Source organism: Elaeis guineensis, chromosome 4, assembly GCF_000442705.2.
Source record: "Elaeis guineensis isolate ETL-2024a chromosome 4, EG11, whole genome shotgun sequence".
NCBI classification, from domain to species: domain Eukaryota; kingdom Viridiplantae; phylum Streptophyta; class Magnoliopsida; order Arecales; family Arecaceae; genus Elaeis; species Elaeis guineensis.
The window spans coordinates 9,769,077-9,786,426 of NC_025996.2; the positions used below are offsets into that span (position 1 = coordinate 9,769,077).

At 37.1% G+C, this 17,350-nt stretch overlaps 1 protein-coding gene across 4 annotated transcripts; it reads right to left on the bottom strand.

The window, feature by feature from the left end:
* Positions 1-1,495: 1,495 nt before the first annotated feature.
* On the bottom strand, positions 1,496-16,563 carry LOC105043997 (protein TOPLESS-RELATED PROTEIN 2). 4 transcript variants are annotated; one of them, XM_029264211.2, is made up of 26 exons: positions 16,270-16,562; positions 15,557-16,152; positions 15,280-15,459; positions 15,076-15,189; positions 14,831-14,989; positions 14,190-14,367; positions 13,976-14,102; positions 13,771-13,880; positions 13,521-13,659; positions 13,314-13,423; positions 13,107-13,176; positions 12,904-12,977; positions 12,738-12,833; positions 12,555-12,650; positions 12,234-12,361; positions 10,711-10,945; positions 10,455-10,622; positions 9,634-9,741; positions 9,403-9,552; positions 5,145-5,255; positions 4,873-5,055; positions 4,605-4,733; positions 3,671-3,766; positions 3,240-3,425; positions 2,249-2,421; positions 1,496-1,954 (listed from the first exon to the last, which is right to left on the bottom strand). In XM_029264211.2, exons 2-26 carry the CDS (start codon positions 15,634-15,636, stop codon positions 1,741-1,743), a joined length of 3,414 nt encoding a protein of 1,137 aa, XP_029120044.2. In that variant the 5' UTR covers positions 15,637-16,152; positions 16,270-16,562; the 3' UTR covers positions 1,496-1,740. The 4 variants fall into 4 exon arrangements, with proteins under 4 accessions (XP_029120044.2, XP_019705657.2, XP_010920062.2 ...); XM_019850098.3 differs by having other exon boundaries at positions 13,771-13,877; positions 15,557-16,562; XM_010921760.4 differs by having other exon boundaries at positions 15,557-16,562.
* Positions 16,564-17,350: the final 787 nt, after the last annotated feature.

Genomic DNA, 17,350 nt, shown 5'->3' on the forward strand with positions numbered 1-17,350 from the left:
ATTCACATGAGAAGTTTTCCTGCTACATAGTGCGGGGGGAATAGTGTTGATTGGGGGATTCAAAATAGTGCGGGGGGAATAATGTTGATTGGGGGATTCGGTGCAACACCGAAGGGCTGGGCAAGTATCAATTTGCCAACTAAGCATTTGTGAATTGTGAGCACTTATGCAGCATTAACGGAAGCTCCTTCCCGAAACCTAGACAATACCATCAATCGATGGAAGGTTTTAATATGTATGCCTCGATAGTGCATGTAATTTCGTACGTTAGCCACATTGGTCCTCCTACCCAGATTTATTCGAACCTCTCTGTCTTTTTTTTTTTTTTTTTTTTTTGAAGATTGAAATTGAGATAATCTAGGTCCTTAATACCAACCCTATAAGACCCTATTTAATGAGCTAACACTGAGATGAAGAACATAAACTCCCATACTAAATTTCCCCCCCCCCTTTATCAAAGCTTACCGAGGGATGCGGCATGAAGACTCTCTAGGCGATCAACAATCGTACCATCCTTGCCCAAACATGTTTAACTGCGAGTTTTGATAAAGATCCAATAATCTCGTGCTGGCACGATCGCATCCCCTGCAAATTAGTTTTCAAGGTCTCGTATCAAGCCTACAGTATCTTTGGCCAACAGTAACATAATTCAAAGAGGGTTGGTGTCTGTTTACGAACTAAAGCCAAAAAAAACTCCCTTATTCTCCTTTTTTTTGAGTTGGCAGCGTTAACGCTAGTTAGAGCAATTGGAAGATTTTATTTCTGTTGTCCAACTCCTTGCGTGATTTTCTTGTACCAAGAGCTACTCAGAATAAGTACGTGCAGCACTCTCCCAAGATCATATACGGACCAGCAATAGCATAGCTCCTGTAGTAGCCGCTTAGACGAACATATGGAGCGGCTAATGGCGAACAACTCCAATGTTGTTCCCAAAAAGGTAAATCAAATCCAAAAACTGCTTGTCGCACCAAGGTCAAATCAATCATAAACTGCTACGATCTCTTACAGTATCTTCTCCCCTTTTTTTTCCACTCCAGTTAATGCAAGAGGAGTTGAGCATGAGCAGAGAACTAGATATGATGCAGCAGGACAAAGTGCTACCCTATACTTCAAGCTCCAGTCATCACACGGTGAACTAACACCGGGAAGCTTTCACCGTTGGCTATTCTATGAATGCACTACACCATGGAGCTGGCCTCAAAAAGCTTATCCACATAATTAAATTCAGCTCCAATTTAGGTAACAAACTCAATCAGCATATCCTGTAGAAGCTCTTACAACTGATTTTGGTGCTAGATATATTGTGATGGCAGTGTATATAAATCCTTACAACTTAGAGCTTACTGTATGGAATGAAACATCCTCAACTTTCCCAGACATGGTATGATGATTATAGACAAAATTATCCTATCAGATTCATCACCAGATAAGAGATAGCAGCACGACCATAGGCACAATTCAAATACTACCAAGAATATGCATGCTACAAAACACAAAAAATCAACAGGTTTTGTGCATTTGCTACTCTATGTTCAGAAAGAATTAGATTAGTCCATAACACACATTCCATATCTTAAATATTGTGAACTAGAAAATATTTTTCTTCTCCAAGAGGGAAAAAAATCTAGACAGCAAAAATCATAACAAGCTTTACAACTGGAAGGCATGGCACTTCCCTAGGCAGCAAGGTGTCAGATAAAAATGTTGATCACCTGCACAGCTGGAGAGCTACAGGTTTAGTCACCTTGAAGGTCCTTCTGGTACCTGATTACACAGAGCTGGATTGGAAGGGATGGATGGGAGGGTTCCGTTGTCCTTGGGGGGCAGCGTACCCCATTTTGATTCTATATCTGACGGTTCCACCACATGGACTGCCCCATCGCTCATTCCCAATGCTATTTGATTGGGATCTGATGGATGGGCAGCAATTGCCAAAGGATAGACTGTTCCAGTGCTGCATGGTGATTAGGTCAACAAGTTCAACATCCAACCCAAATTAGAGAACAAAGCCGCTTTGCAGAAAGATAAGTATACCTTTGCGTTACATAAGAAGAATGCAGATTATCTCAAACTTAATAGTAAAAAAGATTATGCCCATGGACGTAATTTGAAAATTTTAAGATAAGGTTACTTCTGCTGCTATAGTTGGCAGGTCTCTATAAATAATTATTCATCCACTTAAGATAGCTAGTTTGCTGTCTTCATGCAACAAAAGAGATGTTACTGATTCATGTGAATGCTGGAATACCTGGGCACTGTAGGGGATATATAGGCAGAACGTGCAATACGACATCGAAGCCTCAGGGAGTCTGCATCAAAAACTCCTACTGCCCCATCACAGAATCCAGCATATACCAACAGACCATCACAGGAGTATATCGCACATGAAATGGGTGCAGGAAGGGCATCTCTAGGAGACCACTGCATTACAAGAGATAAGGTCAGTTGAAAATCAGTAGCACCTGAAAATGAGTCAAACCTCCAAAAGCTAATATCAAAAGATTCAAACAAAAATGAGTTTAACAAGACAATGCATCTCAAAGTCAGGCCTATGCCCTTCTTCCACTGATCAAACTATATTGTCTCACTGCAGGAGGTCCAACTTTTACAACAAACCATGATCCATTTCACCAACATCACAAAAACCCTTCAGTTGTGATCAATGATATTGTACATGATATGAAATGGATATACTACAAAATCAAATGCATCATTCAGCATTACATGAGTTATGGAACCTGTGAACTAATATCACATATGATCATTAATCATAGCCTCATACAGTCATAAATCATAGCCAAAATATCCTTGAGGATAACTCCAAGAGCCATCTCCCAAAATATTTGCAAGTGCAAGCCCGGAAAAAAAAAAAAATCTGGTTTACTAAGGACCGAAGCAATCATTGTTTTCCTGCCAAAAACTTCCCCTCACCAGGTTGGAGGGTTTATACTGGAATGCCAAGCAGATGGTTTAAAAAAAAAAAAAAAAAAGTCCTATACAAGACAAGTGACACAATCATATTATAATTATACCTGTAACTTAACCACAAAAATCTCAGGTCTTTTGTTGTTGATATCTATAAAGCTTCCTTGCTACTTTTAGTCCATAAAAGCATTTCTGTAAGGATAAATCTTAGTGATTAAATTTCTACAATTGAAGGAGCATGGGTTTTTTTTTTTTCTTGTTTTCTTTTTCAACATGAAAAACTACAACTATGATAACAAGATGTAAGAACTAACCGAGTGAAGGCATTCAAGTTTGCTGTCATAGACTGAAAGTTGGCTTTCATGCACAACTAAGACATGTGCCTGATCATTGTGGAACTGAACCTTGGTTTCCCCAACTAATGGAGCTGCATGACTAGCTGGTGCTTGAATGAATCTTGATTTCTTCTTCTCCCATCCATCAATATTCCATACACAAAGCTGCAATTTAATTTACAACAATGAGTTAAAAGCGAACAATAATTAGAAAATGCAACAAAAAATTATAAGCGAAAATGAAAGTTGGTGCTATGATTTCATATGTTGCAACCTCATTCTCTCTCTCATAGGTTAGAGGGTTGGAGCAACTGTTTATTCTCTGAGAAAAGCAAATTTACCTTATTTCTGAACTAAAGTTTATCCATACTTACATCCAAAAAGGGCCATTAGATTAATTAACCATATACCTGTGCATCAGCTCCTGAAGATACCAGCACATTTAATGACTGCGAAAATGCGAGGCCTGTAATTTTTTTCTGGTGACCCTTGAGTTTGGTTTTTACCTGCAAGCATAACGGAAATGAATACTGAAGTGGCAGCTTCTAACTCCGGAAAAATGGCAAAATGAAAACTTAACAGTAAATGTTTTTCATGCAAACCAACCCTCAACAACATCATCCCTAGTATGGACTATTGGCATCATGACACACATATGATCTACTGCTGAAAGTTCTAAGAAATTTAAATATAGGAGATATTAATAGTTAAGAAACTTTAAGCCCATGCACAGGGACTAGTACTCTTTAACTTTTTTAGTCGACTTGGTAAGAGTAAAAGGAAAAGAGAGGTTTTCTTACTCTCTTATCTCAGTTGACAAATGATCCATGACACCAAGGCCAATATCCTTTCAAAGGTCAGTAGTAATGTGCTTATAATGTAACTTTAGGTTTCTCTTTGCATATCTAAACTGGCATGCACATTAGAAAGGCAGTTATTATGAAGATGAGACGGCAACAACTAAAAGAATTATTAGTAAATGCAACAAGCTTGTAATTCTTTGCTTTCATACAATGTGGAGACTCTGGTTAGACACCACCAAAGCATTCTGACTCCACTTATTTTATTCAATATTTCAGGAGAAGTGCAATACGGCATCTTGGTTTCTTCCTCTTCACAGTCACGTGCATAGCATGTGAAAAAAAAAATCCAGTATTAAAATTAATATAGCAGTAACAGCACTTCAATATTTTGTAAAAGTAGAGACAGCAGTTCCTGCCACTACTTGCAAACATTAGTTTTTCAGAGGTTTTATTGTAGCGTAAACACCAGAAAAATCTAGTATCCACACCCCATTTGCAATTTTCTCCAGAAAGCAAAAACTTAGAAGAACTGTGCCATCACCTCATCAATTCTGACGTTATATATTTGGATGCTAGAATCTTCCATTCCTATGGCTATAATATTATTATCCTGAGGATGAAATGCCAGAAAAGTGGCTGCAGGAGGAGGTGACATAAAGGTCGTCATAACCTGTGAAACATTTGTACAGTATTAACTCCATATCATTAATAAAACCAGTTAAATGATGTTTTAAGAACATGACATATAACATGAAGAAATGTCTTCCAGCACATACACATGGAAGATGGTCTATTAAGAAGTTTTGTACCTTAAATGTCATCATGTTGAACAAAGAAACCTTTCCGCCAGATGCAGACATAACATATGAATCATTCTTTGACAAAGCAATACAAGCAGTTGATTCTTCAGCTGGGTTGCTATCATTTATTTCATTGGTCATAAGAATTCCATTTGCTGGTTGCCACAGCTGAGGTGCAACAGATGCAGTGGACTGGCAACATAACACAAGGGATTAAATTCAAATAAAGCAAATATCCAAAGAATTGATCCTATCTGGCATATGTATAGCAATATGCTAACCTTGCCACTTGGATTTCTTTCATTACGCTGCCATTTCCACAACTTATGAATGGCATTGGAAGAAAGAGCCAATACAGCCATGCCATTGTTTGTATACAGCAGACGCACAACCTGCAATAAGTACAACAACTAGAATGATGACCAGCCTGAACCAGTGAAAGTAAGAACAATGCCCAATTGTGCAGACAGGATTTGAAGGGGCTGACTGGGTTTCAAAATAAGGGTTTCAGCTCGAATTAGGTAGAAAAACTCGGTATTCTAAAACAGTGTTGATAACAAGTAGGTCCTTTTGGCAAAATAATATCAGTGGATGGTTTGCTATGATTTAGATGTGCACCACAAGATGGACCAGGGATTCAAGGTGTGAAACAGAAGCTCTGTCTCATTAATATAATTGATCAAAGCAATACATTGGCTTGCAAAAAAGGGATACTAATATTAAAAAACTGAATGGAACATCAAAGGAGGGGCTGATAATTTAAAGGCGTCATAACAAAAGATGTCATGAAAACTGGAAGAAGAATTGCGATACATACAAGGGTGAAATGGCTTGTAAAGTACAAATTGCAAAACTAAGAACAAGCTCTGAAGAAACAAAAATAGCAAGCAATAATATAATTGAAAAGAAAAGACAGGCACATAGGAACAACCTAAGCAGTCCCCACATATATTGGTGGAGTCATCATCAAGATTGCTATTCTAGATATTGAACAGCAGGGCAGTCAATCCCCCAATTCTTTTACCTTCCTATCTTTCATTACTATTCTTCTTCTATACATACAAGGGTAAAATAGCTTGTGAAGTACATATTGCAAAACTAAGAACAAGCTCTGAAGAAAAAAAAAAGCAAGCAATAATATAATGGAAAACAAGAGACAGGAACATAGGAACATCCTAAGTAGTCACCACATATATTGGTGGAGTCATCATCAAGATTGCTATTCTAGATATTGAACAGCAGGGCAGTCAATCCCCCAATTCTTTTACCTTCCTATCCTTCATTAATATTCTTCTCTCTTTCCTATCCTCTTTCCTCACCTTGCAATGCTTTGCAAAGTCAAGAAGAAAAATGAAAAATCTTTCCCAACAGATATCTAAAAGGACCTCTTTGATCTCTCATCTGTAAGGAATTAGGGCCCACAACTTACTAAACAATAAACAAATAGTGGCTATTCAAGTGGGATAATAAATAATGGAAAAATTAAACAAATGGTCTGATAGCTAGTTCTTTCATAAAACATCAATCTGTGCTACAAAAGCAAATGATGGATCCCAGGTTTCAAAAGATGCTAGTGAATCTAAATTAAATTAATAAATTCAACTTGAAAAGAATTAGGACAGAGTTCTTATAATACCTCAACAAGTCTCATGACAGGATCCACAATGCAACTACTCTCCAAAATTAGTTAATAGCAGCAAAAAGAATCTAAAAAATATATCCATCCTAAAATCTTGTATTTTAATCAAGCTCTTTTAAAGCTTTCATCCTGTAGTTGTACCCATCTTAAAACATCAGAGGGTATGCAAGAAGACGCCCTGAGTTTAGAGCTTTCAAGATGTAACATTATGTTGTTGATTTTTTCTGCTTTCATGATTCAGTGATAGGTACCAACCTATAACCTCAGCATACTCTCTATCATTCATATACGTGTCTTAAATGTTTTTCTTATGCCTTGGTCATAAAATTCAGCAAGGCAGAGGCTCTAACGTTGCATGAAGCATCAGCATGTTCTTTAAACAAAACAAGCATATAGATACTAGAGTGAAGAAGGATTCCAAATTCTCTGTCTCCAATGCTTTTCCCAATCAATGGCTAGGATTTTCTTCACTACTTCATACAAACATCCATAGCCAAAAAAGAGCTGAAATTTTTCAAGCATCAACTTTAGTGAAGCTACATCATGCCAAGACCATTTTTTTCTTTCCTTTATTTTTTCTAATAAAGCAACATTATGTCCTTTTATTTGCTCTCTCAATCAGATTACTGCATAAAAAACATTCTCTTAGCTCAACTTTCCTAAGTGATAATCTTTCCAGTTTTGAGTAATGGATGTATCACTTTCATTCTTGAATTACATCATTTCAAGTAAAATCCTTGTACTCACTGACCTGAAGGAGGCTTAGCAACATTTTTCATGATATCTCTAAATCAAATAATCTTGTATCGGTGCAACTGTCATGCATATTAAGCTTTAGATCATCAATCATCTCCTACAAAATCATACCAATGTTGAGCAATTAAACAAAAAGCTTATCTCGTGTTTTATTAAAACCATCAAATCTCCCAGATTTCAAGGAGCCATGAAAATTCTCTATGTCATCTAGTTTTTCATACTCTGGCTGAACCGTTCCGATTTTCCGTCAGTCCGGCTCGGTATAAGGTGTACAGACTGGTTCAGGCCGGTATGAAATTCCATGCTCTTCCTTCCTTTTATTTTTTATTATGTTCATCAAATGTTTCACTTTGTTTTTTTTTTTTCATATTATTTAAGTGTTTGTTCATTTCTTATTTTTGCAACAAGTTCAGTATTTCAGCCAAAGGTTGCACATAAATTAATTGACCTCATTACTTAGATGTTGGCAACAGCAGTCCTTTTGTCCAACCTTTTTTCCACCATCATTTAATTGCTACACACACTCTCAAGAGCCAAAAGTTCTATTTATAGTTGCTTCAGTTTGTTTCTCAAACTTTGAGCCATCCCAGAAGGTTTCACTTAATAAAACTTCACAGTGGTGCTCTCTGACTAATTCTCATATTTAGGGCTTGTACGGAAGTATGAAAGCAAGTTTATTGTCTATATCAATTTGAGAACGGTGACTTTATCTTCTTTTCTATGTATTGAATCTTTATTCTACATTTGAGTCCTTAAGAACTGATCCAATAGCAATCTTCTCTGAGCATCCAATGCTCCATACAATGTACTGTAAAGCCCATTAGCAAAACATCTCTTGCACCAAATTTTGAACTCTTCCTGGTGATTGACACTGGCTACCCCACAATTCTAAAAAATTAATAAACAGAATATCATGCAAGTGTTCGTAACCCAATGGTCTTGTCTTGGCAAACAGCACTTGTTAGATCTATGTTAGATTGTGAAACAGAACAACATACACGTGAATCTAAATTAAATGTCACTTATACTTCTACCAGTACCATTTATGTGATGTTGACTAACAAATTCAGTTACTTATTACACCTCCTGCTCATAGATGTGCTTCAATAAAGTGCAAAAGAATCCTTGCAAATTAGGGACTGTTTGGGTAATCCAGCAGGATTTGAGCTAAATTTCCTGTTGGATCATGGACGAGGAAACACATTTGAGCATGGCCTAAATCAACCGAACTCCCCTCTAGCCTGAATCCTATGGGAAGGAAAAAAGACCTCCATGGGTCCTTTTTTTCTTCCTGCAGACCAACAGGCCCACAGACTGGGATTTCAGCAGGCCTTTAAAAGATGCAGGCTAAGTGGACCAACAGACCCAATTTCTGCAGGACATTCCAGCACAAATATCTAAACAGGCGATTAAGGTTTCAAAGACATGCTACTTTTCTGTCATTTCTAAATCAGTGCCACTCCCAGAAATGACAAGTTTACCAAACAAACAATCAAAATTCTGGACAGTGACATTGATCCTCATCCAAAGTAGTTACATGTCCATACAATTAACTCACTTCTGGAGCAAATCCGTACAGGTTGTTCATTCCCTTGTTCATAAATAACATAAGATAACAAGGAAAGTCATTACCCTATTTGCTTGGGGATGGTGAATATACACAACTGACCAACCTAAGCAAAATAAAAATAGGTATCTGGTTTCCCAAACTAGCTTCAGATTCCTAAACATCAGCATTGCACACCACTAAATGTGCTACTTTTGCTGCAACACCCTTCAAAACTCTAAATTGTACTTTACATCATTCAAGTTGTACAATAATAAATAATGTCTAATAATCCGTATTCCATCAAATAGAAGAAAGAACTCAACCTGGATATCTGAAAGAGAATTCAAACATGAAGAAAGAGTAGTCACATGATAATGAAGCTACAATGATGTCATGCCTAGTCACCATTTACAAATAAACTTAGCGAATCAAGACCAACAGAAATTAGCACCTGTGAAAAACAAAGATGAGGTTTTAAAAAAACAGAGCATATTTAAAGTAAATAGTAATCATAAGTATAAATTCTGCTTCCTTTGATATATTGAGTAGCATGAGAAACCAAATGAAAAAATTTTTGTGTATAATTATCATATACCTTGCTTGTCGTTGACATGGTGTCTGGCAACCGCAAAGTTTTGAGCTCAGCAGAATCGACAATGTCTGCCAGTTTCCAGCTCATGATTTTATCAGCATCATCCAGAATCTTTGGTTTAACATCTGCTATCCTAGTAGCATCCACTGTAGTCTGCAATTTTGATTAAGATCGTAACATTAGAAATACACATGCGACAGGAATTGCATATCATGGCAGCACATTGTTACTTACCAAGGCACTCATTGACACTGCAGGAGAAATTCTATCCGGGCGCTCAAGGGTAGCAGCTAGAGAACCAGAAACATTGGAAACAGCGCCCATTGTGTTAACAATTTGAGGCTGTACAAGGAAGAAATATCATCTTATATGAGAACAACGATCATGCATGAATACATTTCAAAAACATATTCAATGTTGCATTTGGTGTAATGATGGAACCCAGCTAATCCATGAGTCAAGTGAAGAACTACTTCCTTTATTGTAATTTCATGGACTAATTTTTCAGATATAATATTAAAATAAAAACTAAGTGACCATTGAGAATTAACTTCTCAAAAAACTTATTCCCAGTTTGCATATATTAAATCTTCTAACATTTATATTAGCCCTTTAAATTTGCTTTTAATTAATCAGGAAATGGATTCAGTCTTCATGTAGGGATATCAAAAGGACAACAATTTGAATCTTCTCTTTCACACATCCGCCTAACATGATGATTAAGATCAATCCAATAAGCCATCTTCTGGTACTTAATACAAGAAAATGATGCATAGAGGATCCTAATATGAAGAGTCAAAAAAGCCAACTCTTCAGCCATCGATAGGGCTCAACCTGGAATTAATTTTCTCCATCAGCATCAATTAAAGATTTTATGTACACAACCAAAGCAAACTATACTCCACGTGCACCATTTTTTTGTACATTACATATCTTGCCACTTATGCATGTATTTTGCAGGTTTGAGACAAATGTGACCAATTAAGATATTGCAAATATTAGCATGGCAAGATATTAGTTCTCTATGAAACTTATCAGGATATGTAAATTTTTACCTTAATGTTAATCTGCTGAGAAGTGATCCGAGAACCCTCATATGTCCTGCCCTCTAGCATTCTTAACAAACGCTGTCCATCACTGTTTGCTAAGATCTTGAACCCATTATCATTTGTAGTGACCGCAAGCAAAGAACCCTCTTTGTTGAATCTCAATCGAGGACTTGCCTGCAATAAAGGGTCAAGAGAATTTGTTAATATGTACTTATTTAGTAGATATGGGAAAAGGAAGTTTATTAATGGATATTGTACTAACAGGCAATCCACCATCAGCATCTGTAGTCATTAGGATGTTGACATTATCCATATCCCAAAACTTAATCATAAATTCATCCCCAGCAGCTAAGAAACGGTTCCTAGTTGTGTCAAACTGGACCACACCTAATGAGCGTTTCCTAAAGCCAGAGTATGTTCTCTTAATTGCTCCTTCGGTCTCGTTCCATTCCACCAAATGGGAATCACCTTCTTTACCAGTTCCACAAGAAAATAGCCTGCAAATTTGGAACAAAAATGTGAATAGTGAAATGATTAGGTCAAACAAAATCATAAAGTGATGATGTACAATAAATTTCATCAACAGCCTGAAAAGTCAGCCAAAATAAAAGTCAACTATTAGACATTGTTTGAAACAACCGCCATCATAACATTGTAATGGCCTATGAAACATTGTAATCATAACCCCCACAATAATATCAGCATAACAAACTCCAAAACAAAGCATTCAACATTAAAAGGTCAGTACTCATCAATAACTAAAAGAAAATAAATCCTCCCTCCTCATTCCTACATGCACTTGGGATATCTCAAGCATATCAAAGCATCCCAAATTATTTGAATTTTGAAAAATAGGATTCTTAAAATAAGTATCTGAGACATCCTTGAAGTATCCAACAAGTATGCATGTTGGCTACAGCACACATTTTGAAATATCCATGCTTCCTAGGTAATGGCGCACACACAATACGCAATACAAACACACACATACATACATACATACATACGTAAGAAGACCAGGAAGTAGAAGAGAGTTGGCCTTGGATTATTTTGAATTGATTGAAACACATACAAGTAGACTTAGCGGGGAAAAAAAAGAAATATAGAGTTAGACTGCTATTTTGATGTATATACATCAGATGTACATCTATTACATGTACATATTGTAAATTGATCTATATCTATATAAAACCATATTTATATACAATTTTATAAGATAAAATTTATATGATCATACTATTTATAAGATAATAAATTTATATGATAAAAATATAGTATACCATACCATCTAGTGCAGTAGAGAGAATTACACCATATATGTGTGTGTGCCCGTGCGCATGTGCGTGTGTGCATATCTGTGTTATGATTGCCAATAAGCATTGCATTTTGGCCAATGCTCATAATCATCATTCTTTTACAGAAACCATGCACAGAATTTATTGTACTAACATCTTAGATATGTTTTTTATCCACTTAGTTAAATAGAAAAGGATATTATTTAATTTTAAAAATCATAATGCACCAGATGCCATATGCTGTTACAACATCCAACAAAGCCATAATAATCCTGCTTGTGTCAAAAGTTTTAGGCCAAAAAAAAAAAAAAGTCTCAGGTTAGGTGTCTGAAATGGTTTCAGCAGGGCAACCATGTTAAAACTATGCTGTTAGATGAATACTTGCATGCATGAGTTCTGGTCATTGTGCACTAGCAAACATAATAATGAAACTAGAAGTACTAGCAGACTGTCAAGTCTTAAACTTTGACACAACTGAGACATGTCTCACCTTGATCCATCTGCACTATATGCCATTGTCGTACACCAGCGTCCAGGAGCATCATAATCAACTCTAGATCCCAAACAATCATACAACCAGGCTTTGATTTTTCCATCGATAGCAGTGGAGAATATAAACTGCAAGCATTACCAAGTAAGAGAGATCACAAATATGGTGTTAAATGGATAAAAGATGACTTCCTAAAAATTTCACATATAGGTTATCAACACCATCAGAGATAATGTGGATTGAAGCAAATGAAGATGAGCTCACTCAGCAAGTACACAAAAATGAGGGCCAACAAGAAGATGTCAACTTCATGAGGACTACCTGGATAGACTCTTTATAGTGAGGGCAGACAGAATACACAGGAGCTTCATGACCTTCAAATGTGAATTGTCTTTGTCCTGTTGCAGCATCCCACACCTGTCAGTCATGCAATGAACATTGTGAACATCACTATGTCCTTCTCATTATCTTTTGAAAAACCACCATAGGTCTTCACTGATTAACCTTAATTGTCTTGTCATCGCCACATGTGATTATTGACAAACTTTTATTCGGATGAGAAAAGGCAATATCATTGACACCACCCATATGAGCATCAATCTGTGCACCCAGAAAAACATCACAAGTTAGAAGCAAATATACAACTGTTAGGACAATATTGCTAACTGACCTCCAATTGTTGCCGCAACTCTCCATTGGGATTAAAAGCATAGGCCTGCACAATATGCTTTGAAAATGCAACTCCTACAAGAAATCACATAGCAGTGCTCACATAACTTGTCAAGTTGAAAAGAATCGCTATTCTATGACAGAAAGGCATCCATATTGAAATGAAAATAGCATTAGCAGAGAATAATTTCCATTTAGCTATACCAAGAATACATCCATCAGGACTCCATAAGCATCGATTCACAGAAATAGCTGCATCTTTCACCAGTGCTGTCTGAATATAATATTATTATATTAGAACGGGCTGTGTAAGTACTATCATAATTTACGCAAAAGAACCTCCTCAACAAATAGAACATTACAAGTCTAGCAAAGACAATGGCAAACAATGCTCAGTCAGAGAAACAATACCTGTAAGGCCATTGAACAAGATTGTACATCCCAAACCTTGAATGTCCTATGTGCTATCCTTTCTCGAGATCCAACTTCCCATATTGCAATATCACCAACATTTGTTCCAACTGCAAATGATAATGCAGCAACATATCAGTAAACAGTATAATTCAAAAACAAATGATTGCTAACATGACAATGTAGTTATTGCATCAAAGCACCTACCAAGAAGAATTGTTTGTTGTTGCGGATGGAAGTCCAAGCTCATAACACTTGAACCCTGATTGAGGGCCCGTACCACAGTTTTGGGAAGATCATCTGGAGTATAAATGTTGGGCGGATGACTTGCACCGGAGAATGGCACCTAAAAAAATCATTCCAATTATATTTTCACAGATAAATGGAAGCATCATACTCAGAGAACCAAATTAAATCCTGGAGCACATTTGTGGATTTTGATATTGCTATGCTCAACCTCATCAGATGGGCCAGTACGCATTTTCTTCATCAAGCTTTCAGAGTCAGCAGTTTGATAGTCCATACCAGGCGCACTTGTAGGGGTCCTTGGGTGCTTCAAAAATGCTGCTGCAAAACATATTGCCACATTTTTAGATGACTCAAATGCTAAATATGAAACATTCTCTGCTTGGTAATAATTCTTCAGAGTTTGAAAGAATCACCTGTAGATGGAGGCTGCACTAGACCTGGGGCTCCTTGAGCCACAGCAGTATGTGGCATTGATGCGTTAGCACTCGACATCCATCCTGCAATGGCACTTGCAGATGGAGATACAACTGGTTGGAATGGCTGCATAATAAGCAGATCTGCCATTAGTCAACGACTTGGACTTTGTGGAACCAAGTCACCAGATAAAGGATAAAACAATTTGCTTACATTATGAGCACCAATAGGAGGAAATGCGCCTGGTTTTGGAATAGGTCCTACAAGGGGGCTGTTGGTGGGTGGAGGAGCACGTGCTCCATTAGTAGGAGCACATGAGTGATCAGTAAAAAGTGTTTTGATATCTGGATTGGATCGTGGGTTCTTGCAAAGCTGATGCTGCCAGTTCAAACTACAAGCAAAAGCATAGATAAGTAGAATATAAACCGAAACATAGAAGCAGGCAATGACTTAATGAAATGCAAAAGGAAATCCTACTTACACCATCATCTAGTATGGCTACAATACTGTAAACTTAGAGAGTTATGTGAAATGTAACTTCATCATTTGTCTGTGCATTTACAGAGATCATGATCTGTCACTAGTCTTATCAAAGTCCTTACACAACAAAATCAAATGTGGAAGGAAACTTAAAGCACATAAACTGTCTCATATGTCATGTACTATAAAACCTGAAGAATTGAACACAATCATTATAAGCACAAGAAGGTGTCTCTGAAGTTCAGAAAGGACAATATTTTGATTTGGAATTAGAGCTTTAGATACAGTAGGGCTCAGTATCTTAAAATTTCTCACATTCCTCTTCACCAAAAATAGGCTTCCTTGAAAAAAGTCACATGAAAGAGAGGAGATACCTCTGGTTGATCAATGTCCGCAGTCTGGAAGCCTTAAAAGGTGGAAATGTGAGCTTGTCACGGAACAATGGATTAGCTTCAATAAGCTTCTTAAGCTCCATAAGCATAATATTGCGAGCAGACTTTGTGTCCCCATACTTGGAGAGCTGCTCATTCTGCCTGCACAAGCACAATTAAACTGTAGTATCAGTGCCAAGAAATGCAAGTCATTTCGGAAAATAGAGACAAAGCCCAACAACAATTACCTGAAATTCTCCAGGGTAAGCAATTGGGTGATCTCCTTGAATAATTCTTCATTGAAAGATGCAAAGACTTTGAGATCCTTCACAAGTATCTCAACAGCCTTTGCTCTGTCATGCCTAAAATCAACACAATGACCAACCCAACATGGCATCGATTTTACCAAGAATTCAGATGATAAGGTACAAAAAAAAAACCTTAGGTCATACCTGTCAAGAGCTTCAAGATATTTCTGCTTCCTTATCTCGAAAAAGATCTTCATGGAATACCGGTTGTCATCAACCTTTGTGAACCCAGACAGATACCGTTCAACTTCATCCCACTCCCCCGCAAGAACTTGATCCTCAAAGTGCTTCATATTAAAGAAAAAGCCAGATTCTTGTTCCAACCTAAAATTCCAAGAAAACGTGTGACGTAAGTATGCAGAGCGGAGATAAAATTTATTTTCTTTTTCCTAAAATAGCTTTAAAAAATAAGGCAACTTACTTATGAACCGTCTCCCTGAACTTCTCCTCATCCAAGAACTGCAGTATTAGGAAAACCAGTTCCCTACTCAAGGAAGACATATTTCCGGGAATCCCTAAACGCTCCAGCGCAAAGATTTGATTTTGAAACAGGAAAACGACAACAGGACAAGCGAAAGCCTAAACTTTCCTATATCTACCAAAAAAAGGCTCTCCTTTGTCACCTCCAAAGAGATTGTTCCCTTTCTCCCACAACCCTTCCAGACCAGCCTCAGGGCAACCTTTCCTCCCACCTCCAGACTCAGGGCAACCTTTCCTCCCACCTCTCCCCACCTCTGCCTTCAAGATCTAACCTGAGAGGCAATTCCGGGTTCTCAGAGAATAGTTTAGACCTCAGCTGTCGGAGCTGTTGAACAAAAAGCTGAAATAGAAAAGCAAAACCTCCAGGATGGATAAAACTCAACTTTTCCTTCTTAAAGCCCCCACTCAAACCACAGAAACACACAAGTTTCGAAGATCTGAGCTGCAACCAAGAAAAACTCGAACTCAGCAAACAAAAGACGACCACCGCCTCCGCTTCCGTCTTCTCCTCAGTAAAATTTCATCTTCCACCAATCCCTGACAAGCCAACCCACCGCATCAAAAACCCCAGAAAAGCTCTTCTTTCCACCCACCAAACCCAGACGTACCAAACATCCACCCAAGAAACTGCAAGGAAATATCAAGAAAACCTACCAGCCAGCTTCAAATCCAGAGAAAGACCACGTTTCTTCGTCCATCACAGATCTACAGCGAGAAGAAAATCCTTTTCGTAGAACTCGAGAGGAGACCTCGATCTGGGCCACGCCTGCTCAAGAAACGATAAGAAAGTAGAGAGATCTTGGGGAGAAACTGGATTCGAAGCTGAGAAAAGAAGACCCTTCTCGCGATTTCTAGGGTTTCGAAAAGCCCTCCGGCTCCCTCTCTCTCTCTCTCTCTCTCTCTTCCCCCCTCCTTTTTCCTCTTATGGCGCCGCGTTTGGTTCTTGGAACTCTCTCTCTCTTTCTTGGTGCCTTTTATAGCCCCATGCTTGGATCCCCTCTCTCTATCTCTTTCTCTCTCCTCCTCGCTTTCATAGTAAAACAAGAACCTGGCTATTAGTTCGTTTCCCACTTTGCCCCTCCGTCCTAACTTGTCCCTCTTGTTAGTTTCACCTCGGCATCTCCACCTGTCCTCTGACCTCCCAGTTTTACGGTAATATCCCTACTTTTTAAAAATATTTTAAAAATACATCTCCATTCAAAGCTACTAATAACTCAACTTACAAAAAAAAATCATCAAAATTTTACCATTGAAAAAAAAAAAAAAACACCATAAACAAACTATTTTTATAACAAAATAAAATTATTTAAATATAATTAAATTACTATAATTGTTTGAAATATTTATTACTAAAACCAAAATAATTTATAATCAATAAAATATTATTTATTAAATAAAAATATTTTAATTAATAAAAAAATCAGACTTTGCATGCATTAAACCAAATCTTCGTAAAGATATGTTGCCGAGCATCACATCTTTTATATTATATTTTTATAAATATATTTTTATTTTATTCTTATAAATATATATTTTATAGCATGATAAAAATATAACAATTTTTATTTGTATCTAATATCAGGACACGGGACCAGTCATTGATTCGAAAAATAATATGTAGAAATAAAAATTTCAATTTTAAATTTTTAATTTTATTTTATAAATAAGTAAATAATTATTATTTTTAATTTATCCTAGGCATATAATAATCCTCCGGTCGTTGAAACGGTCATTT

Bases quoted from the DNA above. Each gene is read 5' to 3' on its own strand.
- LOC105043997 (XM_029264211.2), bottom strand. From the start codon at position 15,636: ATGTCTTCCTTGAGTAGGGAACTGGTTTTCCTAATACTGCAGTTCTTG. The intron at 15,190-15,279 runs GTATGACCTAAG...TGTTGATTTTAG, and splicing joins TATCTTGAAGCTCTTGACAG to GCATGACAGAGCAAAGGCTG. The intron at 9,742-10,454 runs GTAAAAATTTAC...TTCCTTGTACAG, and splicing joins CTCAGCAGATTAACATTAAG to CCTCAAATTGTTAACACAAT.